This window comes from Eublepharis macularius, chromosome 7 (genome assembly GCF_028583425.1).
Source record: "Eublepharis macularius isolate TG4126 chromosome 7, MPM_Emac_v1.0, whole genome shotgun sequence".
NCBI lineage: Eukaryota > Metazoa > Chordata > Lepidosauria > Squamata > Eublepharidae > Eublepharis > Eublepharis macularius.
This window is the reverse complement of record NC_072796.1, coordinates 71,268,402-71,287,333: the sequence shown is the minus strand read 5'-3', so window position 1 is coordinate 71,287,333 and position 18,932 is coordinate 71,268,402. Positions and strand designations below refer to the sequence as shown.

Here is an 18,932-nt window from a genome sequence, read left to right as displayed (position 1 = left end):
GCCCACGGGCTCTTCCTCCTCACTGCTGGAAAGAGATCCTTCTCCCAGCCTCTTGGGTGCTTCTCCCATCCTGGCCGCTGCTGCTTTCTCGTGTGCTTGGATGCTGCTCCTCCTCGTCTCAGGCAAGCTGGGGCTACTGCTCCTCCCTGCCTCGGCCTCCCAGCCAGGTTGCTCCCGAGCCCTGTCTTTCTCTGGGGGGGGGACTTTTCCTCAACCCTTGGCATTCCCTGTTGAAGTCGCCCGCCCTGCCGCACTTTAGGCACAAACCTTGATTCCTTCTCCTCCCATCTCGCCTAACGGGATTGGTCCTCTCACGTGAGGCTTGTCTCTTTCTCTCTTGGTGGCTCCCCGCTATTGGCCAGCTTGGTGTTGTCCTTGAGTGACAAATTGCTTGGAACAAAGAACAACAATAAGATTGGTCCATGTATAAACCTGTCTCACAGTGAATAAGCCTAGTGTCCAAGTTTCTAGTGTTGAGCTCAATAGCACCTGGCGCTGCTTACTGATTGTATAGTCACTGAACTTTGAGAGGACTGTGTTACATAAACTAGAAGTGTACAGATCCCTAGTGGGGTAAGTACTATATAGCAAGATGGAATGGAACTCCTTTAACCTGTTGAATTACTTCAGTAAGCTTATAAAAACATTTGTAAAATCAATGTGCTACATTAATTGAATCCTAATTTGATTAGAAATTTTCTTTTCTTTCTTTCTCTAGAAATTAATAATCTAACTCTATATAATTAGATATCTTTTTTTCTATTTAAGCCTCCAATGGAGATAAGGAAATAATTTCTCATATCAGTCAGCATGGCGGTAAATGGCCTTACTGGTTCAAAAAAATGGGTGAGTGCTTTTTATTAAACATATCTTACCATTTATCAATATCTTACCGTGTATCAATATCAATTTTGATTATTTCATTTTCATAACTTTATTGTCTGATTACATGCAGAAACTATTAATAAACTTGGAAGCTACACACTGAAACTGCAAGTTGTATTGAATGAAAGTAATGCAGACACTTACGCTGGGAAACCTCTTCCTTCCAAAATGTTTAAATTTAATATAATAGGTAAGCATATTAGTGATGCTTAGTTGAGGGTGCACTCATTGCATGTTATCCACACAAAATCTATGTGTGATGGATTCAGTGGGCTGTCTTGATAGAAAGTGCAGAATATACATATTTTAAATTGTTTTTTCTTATAAAAGCTGTATTATGCATTTAAAAGTGTTGCTGAAGGTATCAGTGCAATGTAAGTTAGTTAGAACACAAACTCATTGCTTCTCCTGTTTGTTTTTCCCCCCAACTAGAAGTGGGCACGGACCTGAAAACAGACCAACATTTTACATGAACCAGGCCAGTTCAGCATTTGCGAGCTGACAGGTCGTGGGACGTGCCTTTTTTCATGGACACGACGAACTTCGGCCAGTCCGTCGGTCCATTGGTCTGTGAAACTGGACATCCCAGCGCCAAGCAATCAATTCGCTAGGCAACGTAGGAGCTGCTTGTAGACCTTCTGCTGCCCTCAAAACACACGTCTTAACCATGAAAACCTTGATAGGCAGTTCTGGCTGCCAACAGAAAACTCCCATTATTTATGTGAGCGTTTAATATATAAGACACAGCACGCAGCTGTGGTTTCATTTTCAAGCCCGCAGTTACCGAGTAAGGAACTGCTTGCTGTGGGAGGGGTTTTTTTTTTTTTGCATTGTGCATCGCGAGAGGGAGGCTTGGGGCTTGTGCTGTAGGAAGGCTCTGGGTGGGAGCAAGCTTATTGAGTTTCCTTGGCTGAGGGCTCACTCTTCAGTTTAATATTTTTTTATTTCAATTCTTATTTGCTTGTGGGGTGCTAGGCTAGCCTAGGGCTCTGCCCCAACCCAATCTCAGAGCTGCAGTAAGGCTCTGGATGCAAGCTTATTGGGCTCCTTGAGGGCTCACTCTTCTCTTTCATTTTTTTGCTTTTTCAGTTCTTATTTGTGGTGTTGGGCTAGGGCTCTGCCCCAACCCTGTCTCAGGGCTGCAGCAAGGTTCTGGGACCAAGCTCAGGGGGTTCCTCAGCTGAGGGCTTTTCTTATAGCAACATAACAGTTGGAATGAGGAGGAAGGGAAGAAGTGCCAAGGTTGTCCTGGTTGCCCATCAGTCCCCAGCACCAGCAGTACTTCTCTCTCTTCCTATTCCAACCTCAGAGCAGGTTTTCTGCTCCCAGGAACCATCATTCCACTCCAGGAGCTGTCATTCCATTCTCAGAGAAAGATTCTTCAACTCAATCCAATGTTTCCTTTGCAACTTTATGGTGCTGCAAGCCAATGCAGGTCAATTGGTGTTTGCAGCTCCTATTCTATCTACTGGAAGTTTCCTGGGGCAGCCGCTTTGGGGGTCTGTAACTCGGACCTCTGAAATGCAATCTTGGCCAAACTTGGTGGGTAGCTGGAGGAGAGCCTGCTGAAGACTTGCTGCAAGTTTGGTGTCTGTGAGTGTGAAGCGGGCAGTCCCAGGTCCCCTAGAATGAAATGAACCGGGGCGGGTCCGTGAGTGGTTCGTGGTCCGTGAAAATCAACAGACCACAGACCGACGGTCCATTTTTTTATTTCGGTCCATGCCCACCTCTACTCCCAACAAATCTGAGGGTGCTAAGAAATAGTTACTTGTGCAACGCCACAGGATCATTGCTGGTATAATGCTAAACAACTTAAAAGATTGGGTTGCCCATTGAATTTTCCTTAGGTTTTCCACTTTCATTTATAAGTTTCTCACACTGTAACCATGGTTCAGATTTCACAAATAATATTTGGTACTGAAAGTAAGACAGTAACTTACACTGTGAAAATGCTATTCTCAATCAATATATGAACACTTCTTTCTCTTCACCTCAGCGGGAAAGCCTCAGAAGTTTTCAATAGGTCTTCTGGATCCTCCATTTCGTGTTGGAATTCCATTCAATATTCCTTTAAGTGTGCAAGATGAATTTGGTCAGGATACACATCTGACTGATGATATTGTACCAGAACTTGAGGCTAGGTAATAATGGTTTAATAACTTAATTTTTGCAATACTGTTTAATGATATTTCTGTTTAACACACTAATTAGAATCCCTAATATGCTAGAGGCTGAACAGGTATCCTTGCATGCTTGTCATTTTAGTAACTGGTAATCCATCCCTTTGCATTTTCACACAACTAGCTAACTGCTTATGAAATTCTCCCACAGTTTGTCAAGGTATGTGGAACCGTTAGGGAAGGAATATAGTATGTGATCATTGGATTACCACAGATTTTTTTTAGCCTTCCATCACTGGGAGAATAAAACCTCTCAGTTTTGTCTGTAGTAGGGCTCTCATTTTTCTCTCTGACTTTGTTTTCACCCCAGTTGGTTTTTCTTTCCCTTCCCTGACTGGTAGTGCTTAGATTAAAGTCAACTTTTTGATGTTTTTGCTTTTACTTGTTATTTTTTTGAGAAAGCACCACCATTTCAAAGATGCGTGTAAACTGCCCTGTCCTGCAGCAACCTGAAATTGCCAGTATTCTGCAGCCTGTAGATCATGGTTTTTCTAAGAGTCTTCTCCACCTATTGACTGGTTGCTACATTTAGAGTTTAATATTTGAATTAAATGGATCATACTTAGGTCAGACAGCAGGGTAGACGTTTGATGTGAATGGGCAGGTGCACAGGAACGCATAAGAATTTCTAACCATGATCTTCTTCTTTTTTTTTAATAGATTTTTATTGGATGGGTCAATATATAATCAATTTCAAATACAAATATATTCCATTTCAATTCCCCTGTGTATATTTCCCCACCCCCTCCCCTCCCCCCTTTTCAATAATGACTTCCAACAGTACTCCAACCCCCCATTATTAATAATACCTTATTTCTATACTAAAGTTGTTCTTTTCTTATTATTAGTAAAGATCTTAATTATATCTTATCTTACTTAATTTCTTTAAAACCCCTCGAAAGACCATAATTGTCCCTTAACATCCCATTTCTTTTCCATGTATTTTTTCAACTTTTTCCAATCTTCCAAAAATGCTTCTGGATCTTGCTCCTTCAAATTTCTTGTTAGTTTGTCCATTTCAACCATGTACAACAATTTCCTTGTTCATTCTTCAATTTCAGGTATTTCTTCTCTCTTCCAGTACTGAGCGTATATTATTCTAGCTGCTGATATCATATAATATAACAATATCTTATCATTTCTATTAACATCTTCCAAATGCAATGATAATAACATTTCTGGATTTTTTGCAACATTATAACGAAGTATCAAAGACATCTCAGTACATATTTTGGTCCAAAAGTCTCTAGCCTTACGACAAGTCCACCACATATGAAATAGAGAACCTTCATGCTCCTTACATTTCCAACACTTACTAGATAGCTGTTTGTTGGCTATGGCTAATTTTTTCAGTGTTAAGTACCATCTATATAACATTTTCTAGCCATTCTATCTAATACTGGTACATGTTGATATTTTTAAAGTATTTTTCCATAATTGTTCCCATGCTTCCATCGTTATTTCATTATTACAATTTATAGCCCACTTTACCATTTGCACCTTGACTGTTTCATCTTCTGTAAACCACTTCAATAACAATTTGTACATTTTAGAAATTATTTTACTATTATCTCCCAACAGTAATTCTTCCAGCTCTGAATTCTTGGTTCTAAAGCCAGTTTTTCTTTGGTCTGAATCAAATAAGTCTTTGATTTGTCTATATTGCAACCAACCACATTTGAATGGCAACTCCTCATTTGGTTTAAGCTTCAACTCATTATCTGTTACTTCTGTTAAGTCTTTGAGGGTAAGCCATTCTTTTCCTTTATATTCTAAGTTTAGGTTGATCACCTCAGCTGGTATAATCCAAAGTGGTTTCTTCTGGTCTATAAATGTTTTGTACTTTAGCCAAGTCAACAATAAATTTCTTCTCAAATAGTGGTGCTGAAACATTGCATCCATTTTTTCATCTTCGTTCTTCTGTGCCTCCACACATGGGGACTGCGCAGGCGCAGGCCAGCCGCCGGAGAATTTTCCATAGCTTCTATAGCTCCGAAGGGGCCGTTCGTCGCGCGCCTCAGCGACCGTTTTCCCGCCCAAACGGTCACGTGCTCCTCCAGCGACCAACGGCCCCTTCCCTCAGTTCTCTTCTTGCCGCCGCTGGGAGAGAACGTTAGCTTCGTTGCTCTGCGCTTATTACTTGTGATTGATCTTCTGGTTATTTGGACATCGGTTTGGACTTCGGACTTCGCTTTTGGATAGCAGCGTCGAAGACAACCTCTCCAGCGCAGGGTTCGGCGAGGCCGCCCCGAAGCGCTTCTTCCACCGCGTCGGATCCGAGAGCTGCCGCCTCGGGACCGAAGATCGTGGTTCCGAGCCCTCGGTCGGAACCGACGACTGGGTCGATTCCGGTGGCTAAGCCGCGCTCGTCATCATCCAGGGCTGCGTCGGTACCGAGATCTTCTTCAGAGCCACCTGCAAAGAAGAAGAAGACCAAACACCGTCATCGCTCTCCACGCTCGGTTCCGACGGAGGAGGTCATCCTGATTCCACGCACTCCATCTCCTCACCTGGGCTCTCCGGTTCCGGAGGATGTGCCGGACCCGGGCGCGTTCGAGGTTGTACCATCGGCACCTTCCCCAGTAGCTGATCCAGGCCCGCCTCCGAGTCGGCGGGATCGGTCGTCTTCTGGTCACCGCTCACCAGCAGCTGCTTCCAGTCGTGAGCGACGTCGGTCCGAGGAGGGGAGTGTCGGTTCCGGGCGATCGTTGGCCTCCCGTCATCGTCAAGCTTCGGATCTGCCTCCCGCTTTCCATTGCCAATGGGAAGGGGCTCCTGGTTTCGCGTACTCGGAACCGAGGCCCTCGACCTCTAGGCAGGCATGGTTCCCTCCGCCGGCCCGGGGAGAGGAATCGCACAGTTCCGAAGGGGAGGACGTCGGCAGCGTCGGAGAGTACGGTTCCGAGTCCTGTTCCGAACCTTCGCCAGACGACAACGTGGCGCCGAGCAGTAGTTCTCCATATGAAGATTTGAGAATCTACGCAGATCAGATGGCTCGGATGGCTCAAGCTTTGGAAATGGATATCTCCTCAGCTGTTCCCCAAACCAAGGACAAGCTGCTCAGGAGGGTCTATGCTGACAATCCTGCAACCGTTGGCTTCCCTATGCTTGAGGGGATAGAGGAAATTGTCGAGAAGGTGTGGAAGGTGCCCTGTGACCAACCTGCCACCTCGAGGAGGATTGAGCAGCTTTATAAGATTAAACAGGGCACCTGGCCATCATTGTTGAAGCACCCTCCGCCTTCATCGCTCGTCACGGAGGAGTTCCAGTCTCGCCGCTCTGGAGCACCCTCAGCGCCACCTGACAAGGAGGGGAGGAAGCTAGATGCCCTAGGTAGACGGCAGTATTCCATCGCGTCCCTAGGGTTGAGGATTGCCAACTACCAGACGATTATGGCTGGGTACCAACTCTACCTTTGGGAAAAGTTGGCATCCTATGTTGGCCTCCTCCCCCCTGAACAGAAGGCAGTGGTGTCGCTCCTGCAGACAGAAGCTGTCCGCCTGTCAAAACAACAGCTGAATGCAGGGAGCCATGCGGCTGACACAGCAGCTCGTGGGATGACTTCCGCCATCGTCCTCCGACGCCACTCATGGCTGCGGTCTACGGCCCTTTCCCAGGAAGTGAGGTCCCGGGTGGAAGGCTTACCTTTCGAAGGGGAATCACTGTTCTCCGCGTCCACCGATGAGGCCTTAAAGAAAAAGAAGGAGGACAGGCAGACGGCACGGTCCTTGGGCCTAGCTCCCACTGACAAACCCGCCTACAAGCCACGATACACTCCCAGGTACGGCCCTTACCACTACCAGGGCAGATACCAGCAGCAGCGGCCGAGTTACCAACCGTTCCCGGCTTATCAACAGCGGCACTACCCTCCTCAGCAGCAGCCCAAGAGGCGTAGGCCGTTCAAACCTCGTTCCTCGCAGCCTCCGTCCCAACAGAAGGAGCAGCAGGGCCCGGGGAGGCAGTACTGACGGGTCAACCCAGCCGTACCACCGAACTTCTCGGACAGACTGAGGCCATTCCTCTCGGAGTGGGAGTCAATAACATCTGACTCATGGGTCTTAACTATTGTTGAGAAGGGGTACGGGCTGGAATTCATTGAACTGCCGAGATGCTGTTCACCGCTGACCGCTGTCAATAACACTATGGCCGAGCTGGACACTGAGATAACATCGCTCTTGGCCAAGGGAGCTATAGAGGAGGTGCCCTATGAAGGCTCTGTGAAGGGGTTCTTCTCCAGGTTCTTCCTAGTCCCCAAAAAGGACGGGGGGTTGCGTCCCATTCTGGACTTGCGAGGCCTTAATGCCTATTTGAGGGTGACTAAATTTAAAATGGTAACGTTGGCAACTGTGCTTGCCCTGCTCAGGAAGGGGGACTGGTTTGCGGTCCTGGATTTGAAGGACGCATATTTTCATGTGGGGATACGTGAGGAACATAGGAAATACCTGAGTTTTGTCTACCGGCAAAGGGTTTTTCGATACAAGGTGCTCCCCTTTGGCCTGTCCACTGCCCCACGGGTGTTCACTAAGTGTGTTGCTCCTGTGGTCTCCTTCCTTCGGGAGCAGGGTTGTTCAATTTTTCCGTACCTTGATGACTGGCTCATCGTGGCTGAGTCTGAGCCCAGATTAGCCCAGGACCTTGATCTGGTGCTTACCACATGCGACCGATTGGGCCTCGTGGTTAATCTAGAAAAATCTAAATTGGTTCCCAGTCGTACGGTCTCCTACATTGGTGCACTTCTGGACTCTGTGAAGGGTAAGGCTCTGCTCCCCCAGGAGAGGGCTAGGTCCCTAAAGGGTCTTGTGTCCATGTTTAAGAGGAACCGTTTTCAACCGGTACGCACTATCCAGTGCTTGCTGGGCCATATGGCTGCTGCTACTTCTGTAATCCCCCTCGCCAGGCTGCATTTGCGGCCTCTCCAGAACTGGTTTGTACGAAGGTATGATGCTTTTCAGCACCCTCCGTCCCTCAAGCTCTCCGTTCCTAGGAGCATACTGTCCTCGTTGGATTGGTGGCTGTCTGAGGGCAATTTATTTGGAGGATTCCCTTTCGGTTATCAACATCCTGACATCACGGTGACCACTGATGCCTCTCTGCTGGGATGGGGGGCTTACTGTGGGGATGTCTGTGTCCAGGACGTCTGGACTGAAGGTGAAAGGGCGCTCCATATCAATGTTTTGGAACTAAGAGCCATTCGTTTTGCGCTTGTGTCCCTTACAGCTCTGCTGCGAAATCGTCACGTGTTGGTACAGACAGACAACACCACTGCCATGTACTACGTGAACCGGCAAGGGGGCACAGCGTCCATGACTCTCTGCCGGGAAGCCACGCTCACCTGGCAGTGGGCGGTCAAGAATGGCGTCACTCTGCGAGCCATACATGTGGCTGGGTCAGACAACGCTCGGGCGGACGCCCTGAGCAGGGTTATGTTGTTAGACCACGAATGGGAGCTCAACGACGGGTGCAGTGGGCTGATCTTCCAGATGTGGGGACACCCGGTTATAGATGTGTTCGCTACGGCGGCGAACGCCAAAGCCCAGACGTTCTGTTCCCGAGCAGGGAGCGATCCGCTCTCTATTGGGGATGCCTTCCTGTTTACGTGGAACCAGGGATTGCATTACATGTTTCCGCCCTTCCCCTTGATAGCCAAGGTCCTGTGCAAAATAGAGGAGGACAGGACAGACTGCATCTTAGTGGCTCCTTTTTGGCCAAGGCAAGTCTGGTTCCCAAGGCTCCTGCAGCTATCTCAGCGGACCTATGTGAGGCTGCCCCCTTGGCAGGATCTTTTGAGGAATGGGGACATTCTTCACCACGACCCCGGGAAGCTGCATCTGGCAGCTTGGCGGATCGTTCCTCCTCATTGAGTTTTTCTACGCAGGTGGAACGGGTCCTCTTGAATGCCCACAAGCCATCTACCCGGCGCTCTTACGAGGCCAAGTGGCGGAGGTTTGAGACCTGGGCACGTGAGAAAGGGGTGGTACCTACGGATAGCTCCCTAGGGCTGATTTTTGACTATTTGTGCCTCCTGAGGGACCAGGGATTAAGGGTTACCTCCCTCAAGGTTCACCTGGCAGCTATCTCTGCTACCCACTCTCGTGTTGATGGTAGCACGGTTTTTTCCCACCCAAAATCCCGCCAGTTCCTTAAGGGAATGTTCAACCTCTACCCACCAGTGTCGCCTCCTGTACCACAATGGTCACTGTCTTTGGTGCTGGCACGGCTAATGTTGCCTCCCTTCGAGCCTTTGGCGACCTGCCCCTTGGACCTGCTGTCGTACAAGGTGGCATTCTTAGTGGCTATAACCTCTGCCAGGAGGGTCAGTGAGCTCTCTGCGCTACGGTCTGACCCCCCCTTCCTTTTATTCCATCCCAATAGGGTGGTATTGCGTCCCTGCCTGGGCTTCCTACCTAAGGTAGTGTCCACTTTTCATCTGTCGCAGGAGATATCGCTTCCTGCATTCTTTCCTCACCCCTCTTCCAAGGGGGAAAAGGCGCTGCACACTCTGGATTTGAAGAGGGCGCTAGCTTTCTATCTGGACAGGACAAAGGGCTTCAGAAAGTGTCCTCACCTGTTCGTGTGTTTTGGGGCCAAGGACAAGGGCAATAGGGCTTCCTCGCAGACTCTGTCCAGGTGGATTGTGACGGCCATTAGTAAGGCCTATTCCCTGGCTGGGGCGAGTTGCCCGCTGCAGGTTAGGGCCCATTCCACGCGGTCCCAGGCTGCCTCTTCGGCTCTCCTCCGGGGGGTTCCGTTGGCTAGCATCTGTAGGGCAGCCACCTGGTCCACGGCTGACACCTTTGTCAGGCATTATGCTGTGGATGTGGATACAGGGCGAGATGTGGCTGTGGCCAGGGCTGTATTGCATTCCCTTTTTTCCTAAGGGGTTCTGGGATGCTACGCTATCATGCTACAATTTTGTAGTTGTATGTTTTATATGTATATATGCTTATATATATATTTATTGAATATGTCCTTATACAAGTGTGTATATATGGGAGTATGTTGTATATATGTATAGTTGTGTATAGTTATAGGTTGTTTACACTTGTTGATGGTTCTTGTGTGATACAATAAAATTGTGTTGGACTTCACCCCACCTTCCTTATTGTGTGAAGCTTGGTACACTCCCATGTGTGGAGGCACAGAAGAACGAAGATGAAAACAGGGTTGACATACCTGTAACTTATGTTCATCGAGTTCTTCTGTGCTGACACACAACCCTCCCTCCTACCCCGCTGTGAATTCCAATGCACAATGCTGTGTGGGCTATAACAAATATTGGTGTCTATGCAGGTTGTGGTTATGTGTATTGGTTCAGCGGCGGCAAGGAGAACTGAGGGAAGGGGCCGTTGGTCGCTGGAGGAGCACGTGACCGTTTGGGCGGGAAAACGGTCGCTGAGGCGCGCGACGAACGGCCCCTTCGGAGCTATAGAAGCTATGGAAAATTCTCCGGCGGCTGGCCTGCGCCTGCGCAGTCCCCATGTGTGTCAGCACAGAAGAACTCGATGAACATAAGTTACAGGTATGTCAACCCTGTTATACTTATCGTACCACATATATGCATGCCATCCAAATAGTTTATTATAACCTTCCAAAGTTAGTAGTTTATGATTGGTTAAAGACACCCATTCTTTTAGCCAGACTAAACATATCGCTTCATGGTAAAGTCGAAGATCAGGTAACTGCATTCCACCTCTTTCCTTAGCATCACAAAGAACTTTCATCTTTACTCTTGGTTTCTTTCCTGCCCACACAAATTCCTATATCTTCTTCTGCCATTTTTCAAATTGTTTTTTGTCTTTTACAATTGGTATTGTTTGCATTAGGAACATCATTCTAGGCAACACGTTCATTTTAACTGTGGCAATCCGACCTAACCACGACAAGTTTATTCCATTTTATCACATCTCTTTCAATTTGTGTACCACTTCACAGTTTATTAGTTCCTGTTGTTTCTTCTTGGTCATGTTCTTAGTTATTATTTTTGACTTCTTTTTATTTATATAGAAGACTGCCAAATCTCCAAATTCCTTAATTTTTTCCAGTAGTCTTGGCAGAGTTTGTAGTGGATCTTCTACTATAAACATCACATCATCTGCAAACCCTCTTAACTTATAGGAAGATCCCTTTATTTTTATTCCTCTTATGTCATCATCTTCTCTGATCTGCCTTAGTAATATTTCTAAGACCATCACAAATAACAACGATGATAGTGGACATCCTTGTCTTGTACCTTTTCTTATTTCAAACTTCTCTGTCAGGTCGTCATTGACACAGATCGTCGCTCTTTGTTCGTTGTATATTGTTTTTACTGTTTCTATAAATTCTTTGCCTAGGTCCATCTTTTCCATTGATGCGAACATAAAGTCCCAGTTCAAGTTGTCAAAGGCCTTCTCTGCTTCTGCAAAGAAAAAGCCAACTTCTTTGTCTGGTCACTTATCAAAATATTCAGTGGCATTTATAACCACTCTCAAGTTGTCCTTTAGTTGTCTGTTTGGTAGGAATCCAGCCTGGTCTTCTCCTATAAAGTCTATTAACCATATTTTAAGCCTGTCTGCTAATATTCTTGCCATTATTTTGTAGTCATTGTTTATAAGCGAAATTGGTCTGTAATTTTTCACATCTGTCAAGTCTTGTAGTTCTTTCGGGATCAAAGCAATACTTACTTCATTCCATGTATCTGGAAGTCCTTTTCCTTGAAGTATATCATTCATTATATTTTTTAATATCGGTACAAGGTCTTCCTTCATTGCTTTGTAAAATTTAGCAGTGATCCCATCCGGTCCTGGTGCTTTCCCAATCTTTGCTGCTTCTATTGTTTGTACGATTTCTTCCTCTGTTACTGGAGCATTCAGTCTTTGCTTCATTTCATCTGTTATCTTTGGTAGATCTGTTTTTTGCAAATATCGGTCTATTTCTTCCAAATTTACTGCCTTCCTCTGGAATAATATCGCATAATATTTGTAGAAGGCACGCTTAATTGTTTGATGATCTTTCAATTCCTTTCCTTCCTCCATTATCCTACTAATGATTTTTTTCCTCTTTTTTCTTCTTCAGTTGCCAGGCTAGGTACTTTCCTGGTTTATTTGCTCCTTCAAATGACTTCTGTTTTAATACCTTTAAATTCCATTCTAATTCCTTGTTGCTAATGGCTCTTATTTGCTCCTGCAGTGTTTTAATTTCTTGTCTTATTGATTTTTCCCAGGTTTTTTCTTTAGTTCCTGTTCTTTTTTATGCAATTTCTCCTGTATTTCATGCCGTTTCTCGTTTTCTTTTCTTGTCCTTGTTGTTTAATAAAATTAATTTTCCTCTTATGACTGCCTTGTATGTGTCCCATACCATTTGGATTGAAACTTCATTATTATTTATTCAAAAAAAATGTTTTGTCTTCTCTCAAATAGTTCAAGTTGTCCTGATTTTGTAATAGATCTTCATTTATTCTCCATCTTACTTTTCTCCGACCCATTATTGCTTTCCATAATATTGGATTGTGGTCTGAACTCACTCTTGGCAAAATTTCCACTTTTTTTGTACTTAAAGCTAGTTCTTTTGATGTCCAAATCATATCTATTCTTGAAAATGATGAGTTCCTCGCAGAGTAGTATGTGAAGTCTTTGCCTTTGGGATTTTCTTTTCTCCATACATCCTCAAGTTATTCTTGCTGGACTAACTCAAAAAATATTTTGGTAACTTTACAGATTTTTTGTTACCTCCCTTTATTTTCCTGTCTATTTGTAAATCCACAACACCATTGAAGTCTCCAGCCATTAACATCTGGTCATATGAGTCTTGATCCAATTTGTCCATTATTTCTCTATAAAACTGGTCTTTTGCACCGTTGGGTGCATAGAGACCTATTATCGATTTTTTTTTGGCATTTACACTAATTTCCACCGCCACATATCTTCCATTCTGATCTTGAAAAATTAATTTAGAGTCTATAGTCTCTTTAATATAAATCACTACTCCTTTTTTCTTTTGGTTGGATGATGTTATATTTTTTTTCCTAGTTGTTTATTTTTTAGATATTTAGTATCTTGATCCTTGACATGTGTCTCTTGTAAACAAATTATATTGCAGTTTTGTTTTTTTAGCCAATTAAAAATTGTTTTTCTCTTTTGGGGTGAGTTTAGTTCATTTACATTCCATGATAATAATTTGTATTCCATTATGTTAAATTCTTAATGGTCTGGGAAAGTCCTCCGCATTTTCCTCAAAAAACTTTTCCATCTGCTCTCTTGTTTTGATGTTGACTCTTAAAGCTTTATAATAAAAGCTTAGTCCTTCTGGTATTTCCCATCTGTATCTGATGTCCTTTTCTCTTAATTTCTGGGTCAGCTCTCTATATTTTTTCCTTTCTAGGAGAATCCTTTTTGGCATTTCTTTCATAATCTGGATTCTGTTTCACTCCACTATTAAGGGATCTTCAAAATGCCTTTTGATAATTTCCTCTTTCATTCTTTTTGTCACTAATTGGACAATAATATCTCTTGGTATCTTCTTTCTTTGTACATAAGCTGAGTTGATTCTATATGCCAGATCCATATTTGCTGATATTTCCTGTTTCTTTATTTAGAAATTCTGCTAGAATTTCTGTCATTTGTTCTTGTGCAGTTTGCGTATCCGATTCCTGCACACCGCGAATTCTTAGTTGCCTTTCCGTCACCTTGCATTCCATCAACGCCATTCTCTCTTGCATCCCTTGATTTTCCTGCTTTATATTCGTTGCTAAATCCTTAGTCTTTTGCTCTACCTCTTCAACTTTTTTGTTGGTTGCTTGCAATTCCTCTTTTATTCCATCTATATTTTTTGCCAATCCCGCTACTTCCACCTTAATAGCACCTTTCATATCTTTTAAATCTTTTGAAAGCATTTCCTGCATTTTCTGCAGCAATTCTTTGTATTCTCTGCAACTCTTTTTTCTAATCCTTCAATTGCTGCATCTACTGAGGCTTGCCAATCTCTGTCTGCTTTTTTTGCTGCCATCATAGGACTCGGCTTCGCGCCTCCCCACGTATCTGCTCTTTTCCTTAAATCCATTTTGAATTCTTTTAGTTCCTCTCTTATTTCAATATATTTAAATAACTCTTATTTAACAGTTAAAAATATTTCCTTTTGATTCCAAAATGTCGGGCGTTTTTTCTCTATGGTTTCTTAGCCGCTTCTCTATGGTTACTGGCTTCGCTTCATACCTCACTTAAAATGGCATTCTTCCTGTTCCTGTAGTCTTTGTAGCCTTTCCAGTACTTCCCTTGTTTTGCTTCCGGGTCTTGCTTCTTCTAGTCGGTCTGCCTGCTTCCTGCCCTATGCTGTCTTCTCTAGGCAACACGTTGTCTGCTCCCCTGTTTACTTCCTGTCTTGCGATGCTTCCACTAGTCCACACCTCCTTTCTCACGCTGGTTATCTCTCTTCTAACCGCAAGTATGTATAAACAATATTTCTTTCAACTTTTTTAGTCCTTAAAACTTCACCAGCATGCAAAATTTTACTCAATAATTGATCCTTGATGTTTACTCTATTAAATTCTGTCCTTTTAAATTTTTTATTCTGGTCTTTTCACTGCCGTTTTGATTTACAAAGTCCGATAATGATCTTTACCTTTCGACGATTCTGCGGGTTGTCTGTGCTGTTTCCTTTGCTTATAGTTGGTTAAAGCTGTAACTGGAGCTTGGTTTCTGACGATCTTATGCCAATTAAATGACTCCTGAGGCACTGCAGAGTTAGTAGCTCGCCCTTCTCCAAGGGGACCTCAAGGGGGTGGGGAGAATCTTTGATTCAGAACCCGCCCCCTTACCGAGATCACACTCTCGGGGTGCGCAGCATTCAAGCCCAACTTCTCCCTGAAGTTGGGTTGGTAGCAGGCGTTCCAGCGCCTCGCTTTCCAAAAAAACAGTGCCCCGGACAGCCCAGATCACTAGGCTGCTTCAGATCCCCATTAATCCCAAACCGGAAGTCAGAATTTCTAGCCATGATCTTGACAGTCTCTTATGGTTCATTCACTTCATATCATGATCCTAGAGAGAGAGTCCTAGAAATGACCACAAATATTCTTGCCAATCTCACTGTCAAAGTCCATCATCCAGTTAGACTGATTAACCTGGTAGCTGGGTTGAGAGAAGAGAATCCTCACGCTCTAGCTCCTTCTCCTGGTTTATCTTGATCAAGGGAAAGTGGCAGTGTTTCACAAAGGCAAAATAATGAATTTCACAGCTATGAGATCTGAACCATGAAAAGTCATTGCCATTCTCTGAGCTTTCTCTATCTAGACTTTTACAGGGAAGCAGACCAGAGAGAGAATTTCAAATGAGCCCCCTCGTAGATTGTTTGAGGCACACTCTATTTCACTTCTCTTCTTAACTGCAGCGGCTTGAGAACCTTATTCAGGATTCTTCCCCAGCAATGACTCGCATTCTTAAAACAAAGAATGGCAATGAGGTCTTTCCTAGGGTGGCTTTTCCAGTAAATCACATTTCCTATAGGCTATGCCAGAGTACTAAGAGGAATGGGATCACTCAGGACCAGCTGTGACTGTTCTAGGCCTGGTCAGAAATCTCTGTGTATTTCCTCATGGGAGACAGGATCATTACACATGTGCTTGTGGATACTCCAGTGGTAGCTCTTTCTTCAGGGGCTATCCTTCCCAGATTGGGATGTGTTATTAAAGAAAAATAAGCAGGCTTGGGTGAGGTATGTGACTGATTCTGCCTTTGTTAGGGTATTTGATCACTAGGCCGAGGACATCCTGGCAGAGATTGTCTTAGAGTTAAAACATGTCAAAAAGGAACTTGATAATTTGGCTGAGGCACCTTCCTTTATGGCAGACTCAAGTCTGAACTGCATGCAGCTTTTACCTAAAGATATGGCAGATTCTGTAACCATTAGGAAATTTTACAACTGAATCATTGAAATACAGAAGTTGACATGTATCTACTCCCTTTTTAGAGAGCAAGCTTTTGCAGTAGTCCATGGAGAAAGTTTGGGGGGGAAAACAGGTCATGTCTAGAATAAGATAAGAGAATCATAGCTTTGTACTTACAGAATTATAGTTTTGTACTTACAAAATCCTGTTTAAATCTAGCGAATGTAGTTTTTCACAGACTTTCTAGTTAAGATAAAATAATTCCAGATCCAATAGACTCATGCATAATTCAATGTCAGGGAGACCTTATCACAAACCCAAGTAACTGCAGCACAAACAATTCTAGGACATTGTGCCACCTCCCCCCCCCCTTCCTGGCATCAACCTTGTCCCCTCATGCAGTGGTATTCCTTGCTTATTAGATGCCAGCAGCACTTTCTGTCAGAGAATGAGAGTCCTTTGTGATGCCCCCCCACACACACACACACGAGACACACACGGGCAACACTTCAAGTCCCAACCTACTGCCCTCAATGAAATGAGGAGGAAGCTGAGTGGGGCTGGAGCCTCCAAGGTGCAATTTGACACTTGCTCCTGTTGGCAGCAGTGGCCTCTTCAGGGCCACTCCATCCATACCAGCCCACAGCCAGAGACTATTCACTGAAATGTGTGAAAAGGCAGCCCTACCAGGAAGTGGACAGAGGGGCCTACTGTCATGTACGGACACGCAAACAGACAGGGAGGGAGTTGTTATTCCACATGAACTTTACTGAACTGCCAAAATTGAACAGGATGTCTGGACACATGCTGCCAGTGTTCCTTGCCCAGGAAAGGAGCCAAGCCTATTTGCATGGCAGTCAGAGCCAAGAGATTCATTCCCTGTGCTGCCTTCTCAGTAGCAGAGTGGAGATGTGGGCTGCCCAGGCAACTTCTCCTGGGGCCATGCTCAGATGGCAGTCGCGGCAGATCACTGGGGGCTGGAACAGCCATGCTCCTTGGGCTCCCTGATGGGTCTCGGCCTGGCTGAAAGGAAAACAGACACATAGGTGGTGAGGGGCCCGGCCTCGCACAAGCTACAGTCCAGTCTGCCATGTCCTGGGAGCATGTCCATGGCTAGGAAAAGTGGCGGCGGCTTCATTGTCGTAGGTGCTGCCAGCAACCTGATGACAGACACCTTTCCAGCAAGGAGGTACTCCTCAGCTGCAGTGGATGCTCTGCTCCCATAGCTGCTTGCAGCTTTGATCCTGTGTGAGAGACAGTTGAGAGATAGTGTGCCTGCCATCGAGAGGGAGTTACAAGAACAGGTACTCAATCACCATGATCTGCAACTGCATTCCTCTGCCTGAGGGGGGAGCCCAGCCAGGGGAGATTGAGTGGAGCCCTGATATGGGCAGCTAGAAGCCCACTCCCCAACAGCTGTGTCAAGCATGGTTCCTCAGGTGATTGTCTCTTTGGCGAGCTTGCGGGCAGGAGCAGCCCCCTCCCCAGTAGGCTTTAACTGTAGGGGCCAATGCTGAAGGGGCACAGGTGAGGGGAGGGGGGACTGATATGAATGAGCCGCTTGCCTGGCTCCTCTTTACCTTTTGGTACGCCCTCATCCCTCCTCAAGCCAGGACTCGGGAGAAAGGAAACCTGTAAGGCAGCTCAAGAGGAAGTTGTTAGTTGGACATTCGGAACCCAGCTCTCCTCCCCTCAGTGAGTGGTACTCCCCAAATTTTGTTAAGTCCCCCTGGTGTACTCTTGCCCCGCCACCATATTCACCCTCTCCTGCCTTGTGCTCTAAGTCTCCACGGCAGGGAGGTCTCGGGCAGGGCCTCCAGCCCGCCCCCACTTACCTGGGGTCATGGCCACCCCAGCTGGAGGTTATGTAAGGTGGGCACAGGACAGATTGGCTGCTGGGGCAGGGGCCCAGCCACAGCAGGGGTGCAAGCGGATTGGTTCCCATAGTAGTTGGTATCCTGTCCTCTGCCGGCCTGCTTGGGCAGGGCTTAGTTGGCTTCCTGAGCACATTCAGCCCACCCCCTCAGGATTGAGCTGAAATTCATCCACCACCTTTGAAAGGTGTAAAGGTTAAGTTTGTATATAAACAAGCAGTGGCAAAAACTTCTTGGACATTTATTTTTATGTCATACATCTTAGCCAATTTTCTTCTTTGTTACAGGCTCTATTTCATATGGCTTTTATCTGTGGAGGTCTCAAAATCCCAGCCTTTGTGGTGGTCAAAAGAGACCCTCTCTTCCCTTTTTTGCCATCAGAAAAAGTGGTTAGATGCAACCTGTGCTTCCACTGAAAATTGCCGAGAGACACTACAACAAAATCACTGCTGTAAATACTAGGCACAACAATAAAATTTCTAGATTCCATGCATGGCAAACTGAATCAGATCCCTGCCTTTCTCCCCAGCGGGACCCAAAGTGGCTTACATCATTCTCCTCACCTCCCTTTTATCCTCACAACAACTTTGTGAGGTAGGTTAGTTTGAGAGTATGCAACTGGCCCAACATTGCTCAGCAAGCTTTCATATCAGAGTGGAGATTCAAACCTGTCTCCCAGATCCTGTTCCAACTCTAACCACTACACCACAGTATTCTGATTTTTTCATAGCATTTTTTTAGTATCAGTCTTGTGCATAAATGATTAACAGTAAGACAGTCATTGGAAAATGCATGTTCCACAGACACAGAAGATCCTGAAGTTCATAGTAACTTTGACAGTTTTCCAAAAATGTATAAATATTTATAGTGATATATAAATGGTAAACAAATCCTTATTGTTTAATCCTTTACACTTCTAATGCCCTTTAGGGATAAAATTAGAGAAGCAAAAGGTTAAAAAGCGCACACACATCAATTTTTCCCTTCAGAAAAGCATCCCCAAGAACTACATTTGGAAGAGAAAAAATCTTTTAATATGGTCATGGAACTAACTATAATAATAACAACAGCATTTGATTTATATACTGCCCTTCAGGACAACTTAATGCCCACTCAGAGCGGTTTACAAAGTATGTC

General features: G+C 45.1%; 1 protein-coding gene across 2 annotated transcripts in view; it reads left to right on the top strand.

Moving 5' to 3' along the window:
- SMCHD1 (structural maintenance of chromosomes flexible hinge domain containing 1) overlaps window positions 1-18,932 on the top strand; it is a 285,354-nt gene that overhangs the window by 80,410 nt on the left and 186,012 nt on the right. For both annotated transcript variants that reach the window (XM_054984492.1, XM_054984491.1), the window contains exons 18-20: window positions 769-846; window positions 956-1,075; window positions 2,882-3,026. In XM_054984492.1, the coding sequence (XP_054840467.1) occupies window positions 769-846; window positions 956-1,075; window positions 2,882-3,026 (343 nt within the window). The remainder of the gene's footprint in view (window positions 1-768; window positions 847-955; window positions 1,076-2,881; window positions 3,027-18,932) is intronic.